This window comes from Scyliorhinus torazame, chromosome 7, assembly GCF_047496885.1.
Source record: "Scyliorhinus torazame isolate Kashiwa2021f chromosome 7, sScyTor2.1, whole genome shotgun sequence".
In the NCBI taxonomy this organism is placed as follows: domain Eukaryota; kingdom Metazoa; phylum Chordata; class Chondrichthyes; order Carcharhiniformes; family Scyliorhinidae; genus Scyliorhinus; species Scyliorhinus torazame.
In genome coordinates, this window is record NC_092713.1 from 250,735,139 (window position 1) to 250,743,963 (window position 8,825).

The window sequence follows — 8,825 nt, forward strand, 5'->3', positions numbered from 1 at the left end:
CTTCCTGGAACTTTGAACCAACATCACCTTCACCATCTGTATTAACCTTATTCCCTTCAACATCAACCCTTCCCTCTTTCTCACTATGTGGTGTCTCACCTACTGAGTTCAGCACAATTGTTCTAAGCGAAGATGCCTGCCAAGTCCATTCCTAACACAGCCACTATCCCTTCATTAGCCTGAAGGATCCTTTTAAAAGTGCTACTTTCTTCCATTTTCAAGATTTACACAATTATCTTCCTTGCGACCGTATAAACAAAAATACTCAGATCTACACAAGCAAATATTGATTATGTAAGCATGATTCTTAAGGTCACCCATATTAGAGCAAGCCCTTTGAATTGTACTGATTGGCGGAGCAGGCTCAATGACTTTTGTCACCATTGCGATGTACAGATATAGGAAAACATTTCTAAATGCTATACAGTGAAGTTGTATATGTACATAAATATGCAGCACTGTTTAAAACAAAAGACAAACTGAGGTAATGCCAATAATATGTGAAACTGGAAAATAATTTCCAGAAGCCTTCAAGCCTATCAGCATACGGCAACAGTGGGGTTGAACTACAAAAATGACTTTTTTTCCCTCTCTGGTCAGCTTCCATTTTAACCGTATTGGAAATGGCACCTTTCACAACTCCCGAAATATCAGCTCCCATATAATGTACGAGAATCTCCTCGCTGAGGAACCTACAAAACTACCAGAGACAGTGTTATTAGACAGATGATGAGTATTTAACCCGGGACGAATACACCACCAGCAGAGGACATGATGGAGTCTTTTGACAAGAAGAAACGCAGTAGCTACTTTTCTTTTGCGTTACGGGTGCACTCTCTGCAAAAGAAAAAACATATAAATGTCACGTTATGATGAGCGAATGGGAAAAAAAATACTCCCTTCTTGTTGGAAGTGGCCTTTTGAGGATCAGCAGCAACTCCTCTGACTCCTGGAATCCTGCTGAAGTTCCGAGACCATGCAGTACGTTGCCCTGACGTACTGGAGATCGTGTCGGACGCAGGAGAACGTGATGTCGTGAGACGAGTCGCTTTCTCTTCTCTCACCATCGATTGTGCCAAGGTGGCAGCACTCTGATCAGGCCCTTCCTCATAAACTGCACTTCACTGTTCGGCCATCATAGTTCTGACAGGTAATTACACCTAAATCTGCAAAGTCTGCGAGCAGGAAAGCTGCAGGGTAAGGTCGCAGTCCTGCTGTTTACCATTTTAATTATATTTTCTGCATGTCAAGTGGGCACATTTCCTTCTTTTTCTTTTAAAGGCAGCTACATTGTCAATAATATTGCTAGCTCAGTTTTGGGTTACAAAAGTCCATTCCTATTGGTGGAAGGAGCTCTGCCTTAATGAAACGCATGTCAGTGCTTTGGTGTCTATATATTGTGCGAAGATCAACAGACTATCAATATAAGAAATATAAAAATATACTGCATTTTAGAAAATAAAGGTTTTAATAATGTTAAGAGAAATTTGGTGGACTTAAAAGCTAGTTGTTACAGTACTTTGATTGATGATTTTAACAGAGCATATTATGTAAAGCATCCAGACAACAGATTAATTTCTGATGTCTAAAGCCTTAGTCATGTCTTCGCTGTGGCTATCACCTCTGACATTTAATGGCGAAATTACTTACCTTCCTAACTCTATAAATATAACGGCAATCTAATCGTAATCTATTAAAATGTAATTTGTGTAGATAAAATAAATGATCAATAACCCACAGGCCTTCTCCATTATGTTGTTTTAATATTTGTATTAGCAGCTGACAACGCGCAACATCACTAACCTTTCCTCTGTAAAAACAATCTGATACGTGACAATTCGTGAAAATGTTTAGAACCTGATATAAATGTGATGTACTAGTTTTTGGTTGGAAGTATTATTATAAACCTGGAGCGAGAAATGGGTTGTATTTTGGAATACGGCAGCGCGCTCAGCATCCTCTTCTGTCCATTGCCGTAAGATTTAAACAGACAGATGATGTGGACATATTTCCATATAAACACACAAGTGTATGCAAAATCAACTCGGATATGCATTGCTCATTAAGAAGACACTAAACCATAGCAGGCCTATGAAATTATTTTCGTAAACGCGTACTGATTGCTTCGGATGCTGGTCCCAATTTCATGTGTTCTATAACCAAAGTGCCCGAGGTTGGTTTCTGTGGCGATTCGAAAAATGTCCCATGTTAACTTATTCTGTATCCCGTGACAAGGATCTGCTATCACCGCGTATGCACTCTTGTCACGCGTCAATGACAAACCATGAGGCAGTGGCGTGCGAAGTGGCAAAAAAACAACTCCCAAGCTATATTGTGACTTGCTCAAGTGGTTTCAGGATGAAAAGGGCTGAATGTATAACGTTTATCTTTATAAACACAATGCCCTTGAAGTATCCTTTGAAAGAAATAAAGACTTATTTTCTTCACACTGTCTATGTAAAGTGCACGTGTGCTCACAAATGTATTTCAAGGGCATTGTGATTGAGAAATCTGCCCTTATAAAACTCCAGGAGTAAAGGAAATCTGTACCTTCTCGTCCTTCGAGGGGCTAATGAAGAGTCGATCCTAGATAGAAATTACTAATCAAACCTTAAGCTTAACGATTGGTGCTTTAAGGAGACGGAAGAGGTTTATTTTAAAATGTTTGAAAGTAGCAAGGCTTTTCATTAGCTTATTTTGAAGAAATACAAAGAAAACACTGACTACTGCTCTCGAAATCTTACAGATAACCCATTTTTAAAAACATCAGGCACTTTTCAAATGGGCTATTCATAAAAAATAACTTTCTGTCTAATTCCTGTCGCAATATTCGACTGTTAGACAAAAAAAGCCTTCGCTAGTTACTGTGAAGTTGCTGCAAAATATTAAAAACAACCCGTGCATCATTTTAATATACTGCAAAATACTGCGGACGCTGAAAATTTGACATAAAATCAGAAAGTGCTGAAAATACCCAGCAGGGCGAACAGAGAGAGAAACAGGTTTAACGTTCGGAGTCCCAGTATGACTGAGTATCGAATGTGGTTGGGTATTTCCAGCAGTTTCTGTTTTTATTTAATCATTTTAACAAGTCAGGGTAACCACGTTGGGGTCTGATGTTCTTTGTACATATAATCATTGGCGGAGAACTCGTGATAAGAGGAACGTTCAATAAAGCTACGAAAGTATGGACATGAAATAGTGAAAAATATCATTTCCTCAACACCCATGGCCCTTGAGAAACGTTAACATGTTGTCTAAAGGAATAACTCATATTTATCTCAGCGATGACCCTTGACTGAACTGCTTTTAACTGTAAAATCTGCACTCGTTGCTCGCTCTCTGCAGGAGATAAAACTGAAGTTTCCTCATCAGAGTCAAATATATTGAAGGATAGCGGAAAATAACCCTGATGAAGAACAACTGTTTTTCAATACAGTGTATACCTTTCTTGAAGGCAACGTTATCCCAAGAATTTCCAATGAAGCATAACACATTATTGGCGTTGAAATGGCATTATCTGACTTGATATGGGTTGGGCACGTTCTTTCTTATCTGATTGATTTAGGATGAAACACACGTTCCGTCACACGGGTGGGGGGAAGGGGGTTACTATTGTGACAATGATTTGGTCATTGCAAACTTCTTGCTTTAATCTATTTACGGAAATCAAGTGAACAATTTAAGGATTTAAGAGTGGCAAAATTAAATCATTTTACTATTAACATTCTGAGTAACTAAATGATTTTAAAGAGGGTGAAAGTTTCCATTCACACCCATATTGCCAATAATTGAAAACAATAAACTGAGCCACGATCAACCACGGCTTAAGGTTTAAGTTTATTAAGTACAAATTCTATATATATTATCAGAAATAAATAAATCCGCTATTAGAAGAAGTCTGAATGGAAATATTTTAAATGACTTACATATCTGGGTTTGAATAATTTCGTTTCCGCTAGTTTCGGTAAAATCATTCCAAATGTTCGGCGAATCTCTTCACGAGGTTTATTGAAGCATCTTTTGCATTTGAGACCTGGTGTAAATTAGAAACAAGGATTTATTCTGTGGTTAAAATTGAGAATGTTAACTGTAGTGTAGTGATCAGACTTTTCGAAAGCCCCTTCTAAAGCGTTAATTATGGCTAAATAACTGGGAGCTTTTGCGTTGTCAGAAGTTTAGTCTGCCAGACCTCGTGATCGTTTTGTTTTCAAAGCGGTTCTCTTTCCTACCTAGTTTCCAAACACGTTAGGGTATTCATTAAAACTTCAAGATTCTATGAACATATGTAAATGCCAGTCAGGAAGGCTGTCCATTTGGTCCAGTTGGTCCATCAATCTTGCCCCACACAGTCGTGAGACTTGAAACATCATGATCAGAAAACCACTGCCCCTGCTGGGATAAATGTGAAATGTTTTACTAAAAATAAGTTTACCTGAAATAAGAAAAGGTTTATGATTTTTAACATATTAAAATATTTTATCTGAAACGATGCAACACAGATTGTCGTCTGTGCTGTGACTTCACTTGCCATAGTTCGCCATAGGGAACAAAATACCCGCGCATCTAAAAATGGTAAACGGAGCAGGTATAAAAGGTACTTTGTCTAAATATAATATTCTGACTGCTTAATTAATCACATAAAAAGTTCAATCACACCTTATAAAATAGAGACTTAGATTTATTTGTGTGACTTCACTTTCGCCGGAGAAAATAAAATTGAAAAATGCAATGTCCTTTGAGCATTTGGATTTCCGTGTGAACGACGTATATATAGATTTTGATGAACTAACGATTACATACAGGGCTGTTTCTATTACTTTTAATCACAAACATGCTTAATCGAAATTTATATTCCTAATTATTGATCCCCTTCTTGTGAAGGTTTTATAATGTGTCCATTTTTCTTTGAGTCTCAAACTGTTAGGATCATTTCTAGGAGCATTTCGTGAAATACAGATGATGTTGCGTACTGTATTAATCATGAACATATTGGGAAAGCGATTCATCCCAGTAAGTAGAACCTGTCTGAAGAAATAACATAAAAGTTAGATTTATTATCGATCAGATACGTTTATAAACCATCAGGTGGAATATGTAAAGATTTATATTCCAGTGCTTTGAAAAAAATTGAAAACCGAAACTACTCTCGTTACATCTTCTTCTAACCAACAATATGCAGACATTCCGAAACGGAGCACAATATAATTTTGTACTACCAGGCTTTTCTTCAGTTACATTTTTGTAGTATCATTAGTAATATGTCGAGCCTTTTCCTTTTTCTCGTGATATTCCTTTTCAATCAAAATTGGTGTAGGAAAATGCAATTTGCTTCGAACATGGGATAAATCTTCAAATATGCTAAATATAATTATTGTACATTGCCACTCAGTTTAGTGAAAATAAATACGCAACGTACGAACAATCGTTTACTGCCATGAAATTGCATACAAAATATTGACATTTTATCAGAGAAAGAGACACATTTCACCAAATCTGTGGAAGGGTTACAAGTGATTGTGAAGATATTGTAGCAACTTTGGGGGCGATTATCTATATTTCTCCATTTGAATAAACCCGATTTCCAGTAAAAATAAAGGAACATTTCAGTCTTACAATTTGAATATTCTTGGTTGCTTTCCAGTTTCTGCCAAAAGAAACGCCTGTTAGTGTAGTTTGGTTTGAGATGTGCAAAGTAATATTTGACGTGCAAAACAAAATAGCGACGAGATGAAGTGTCACTCCGGCACATGAAAGTGCCACTGATTTATTTACTATGTTTGTGACCGCTTTTTGCATTTGCTGGGAAATGCAGCCATTTTGCTTATCAACTGCTGTTATCGATATGCACAGGATAACAGCACGAGTTGCATTATGTCCCACATTGTGTTGATGTTTCAACATTTGTTGAGCCTGAACGATTATCCAAAATTGGCTCAATTGTCAGGTAATAAATACCTATTGCAAAATTAGCACATTGTGTTATTAATGTGGGGGGGGGGGGGGGGGGTTCAATAGCACCGGAACAGTTAGCTGGGGTAGTGAAGCGGGGAGTGATTGAAGATGCTTGTTGGAAGGAAGGGAGGGAATGCTGTCCCGTCACTCCCCCCCTCTGTTATCGGTGCTGAATGTCTCACTTTGCCCAGGGCAGACATCAGCTGCTTTTCCGCGATACTTGAGCAGTTGGAGGCAGCCCGGGAGGCAGGGGGCTTGTAAGGAGGCTGTCGATTGGCGGGTGGCGGGTTGTGCTGGCGCTCGGCGCCAATGAGGGCGGCTCTAACTGAATGTGTCCTCCCTTGCTGCAGCCTCGCGAGATCGCCGGCTGCTGGGAGTTTGGAAGAAGGCTACCATCATGGCGGATAGAGACAGTGGGAGCGAGCAAGGGGCGGTCAGCTCGAGCTTGCAGCAGCTGCAGCAGGAGACGCAGGAACTGGCCTCCAAGAGGGTGGACATTCAGAACAAGCGCTTCTACCTGGACGTGAAGCAGAACGTCAAGGGCCGCTTCCTGAAGATAGCGGAGGTGGGAGCAGGCGGCAATAAAAGTCGCCTAACTCTCTCCATGTCTGTTGCTGTGGAGTTCCGCGACTACCTGGGCGATTTCATCGAGCACTACGCGCAGCTCGGGCCCAGCAACCCGGACATGCAGACGGACGAGCCGCGGCGAGCTCTGAAAAGTGAGTTCCTGGTGCGGGAAAACCGCAAATATTACATGGATTTAAAAGAGAACCAGCGGGGCCGGTTCCTACGGATCCGCCAGACCGTGAACCGGGGACATGGCCTTGGCTCGCAGGGTCAGACTATCGCCCTCCCCGCTCAGGGGCTGATTGAATTTCGCGATGCACTCGCTAAACTCATCGATGATTATGGCATCGAGGAGGAACCCACTGAGCTGCCCGAAGGGACATCTCTCACTGTGGACAACAAACGATTTTTCTTTGACGTTGGGTCAAACAAGTATGGCGTTTTTATGAGAGTAAGTGAGGTGAAACCATCGTACCGCAATTCCATCACGATACCGTACAAAGTGTGGGCCAAGTTTGGAAATACTTTCAGTAAATACGCAGAGGAGATGAAGAAAATACAGGAGAGACAGCGGGAGAAAAGATCTGAGCAGCAAGAAGAAGCTCCCGGAGATGACGGGGAGGAAGACTGATAAAACTGTAATAAAACACTTCCTGTAAAACTGTAACTGTTTAACTACGAGGGAGCACCACCCACCAAACCTCCACAACTGACAGTTCGACTTGTCACCCATCGCTGGATGTTCGTCCACTTATCAAACGTGTAAACCGTAAGCAGCTGCTAAGTAATAACATTATGAACTGTGTTTCCTACTTGATAAACAAAAACTGAGTGTTTATTTCCCTAATTAACCAAGACTTTTGTACACGTTCAAGCTATTAAAAGTGTTTGCAATCGTCAGATAATATGCTGAATTATAATGAAATAAGTCCTTTTCATGTGAGCTAACATTTGACTTAGCACAAAATGAGAGATATTTTAGAAGAACACGTAAATAATATTTTTAGTTTTCTCATTTTGTTACCAAATTTCAAACATTATACGGAGGTTATAGTATATTTGACACCCTATATACCTGTGATTAGAGATGTGTATATATGAGGGCTAGGCATGCTGTGTGTCTGAGCTTTGTTAAATGTAATGCAGAAGTCTGTAGAGTTAAAAGGTACATAGGTTTATTCATGCAAGGTAAAACTATTAAGAAGTGCTCTCTTTTATACAATATGCATTGCATCTGGACCTTAAACATATAAAACTGGTCAGTGGAACTTCTGTGAACATGAAGCAAATTATTAAAAAAGGCATTTAAATGAACTGCAAAGTTGTTTGATTTTTACAGACAAATGTTAACCTATGATTAACAAAGCAAGTAGCACATTTTAAGTTAGGTTATGATAATTTTGCTCTTAACTGTGAATGTGAGTTACTGGTATTTAATGTATTTAGATTAGTTGTCAAATTATATGCATTCTATCAGATGGTACATAATTAACAATTGATAAGGAACTTTTAATGTGGTGCATTCATGTAGCAAGCTGTTGCCTGAATTACTGTTACCTGTAAAGAGAGGAAATTGCATTTATTTACTTCGTAGGGGAAGGGGGTCATCTTAATATTAAGTGGGAATCTGAGTGAGTGACGTGTCGATTACAACATTTTATTGGGACCATCTCTTCCAGATTACATTTCCTGTTTGGTTAATATCATATTTTAGATCATTCTAAAGGCACAGATTATTCTGCACTTTATAATATCACAGTATTAACATTATATTCATAATTTGATTTATTTTCTTTTTGTCGTACAACCTATAAAAATGTTTTGCGTCTTACTGGTTGCTAGTGACTGTTGCGTTCATGTGGATTATCTGTTGCTGGCAAGTTGAAAGTATTACATACATTTTTAGGTCACTAATCACTGTAAAGGTCTTGTTTTGTTCTTTCTGGGTTTTTCCCAGTTTTTTTCTGTAGCTCTTTAGTCAGTTGTGACCTTGTTATTTGGGATTATGTAGAGATAAAATTCCTTGTTATATAGTTTAGACTATTAGGCTTTTGTGTGGTTTGTTTATAGAATTCTACAACCATTGTGATAAAGTTTTCAGAACTATGCTTTCCCGTCGTCAGTAAAGCAAGGGCTGCTTTGATCTAAACATGTGTAAACCATAATTCCTGGCTCAAGTCATTTAAATCAGAGCCGCACTTTGCATAAGTGTTTTAATTTCTTGTACAGTAAAATGTATACATGAGGTACTAAATATTACTGTTAAGCACATTCATACTTCATTGCTTAGTGGAGAAGTTTAG

General features: G+C 38.9%; 1 protein-coding gene across 1 annotated transcript; it reads left to right on the forward strand.

Moving 5' to 3' along the window:
* Positions 1 to 1,053: 1,053 nt before the first annotated feature.
* LOC140426942 (transcriptional activator protein Pur-alpha-like) lies at positions 1,054 to 7,836 on the forward strand. Its single transcript, XM_072512246.1, has 2 exons — positions 1,054 to 1,150; positions 6,306 to 7,836. Exon 2 carries the CDS (start codon positions 6,353 to 6,355, stop codon positions 7,151 to 7,153), a length of 801 nt encoding a protein of 266 aa, XP_072368347.1. The 5' UTR covers positions 1,054 to 1,150; positions 6,306 to 6,352; the 3' UTR covers positions 7,154 to 7,836.
* The last annotated feature ends 989 nt before the right edge of the window (positions 7,837 to 8,825 follow it).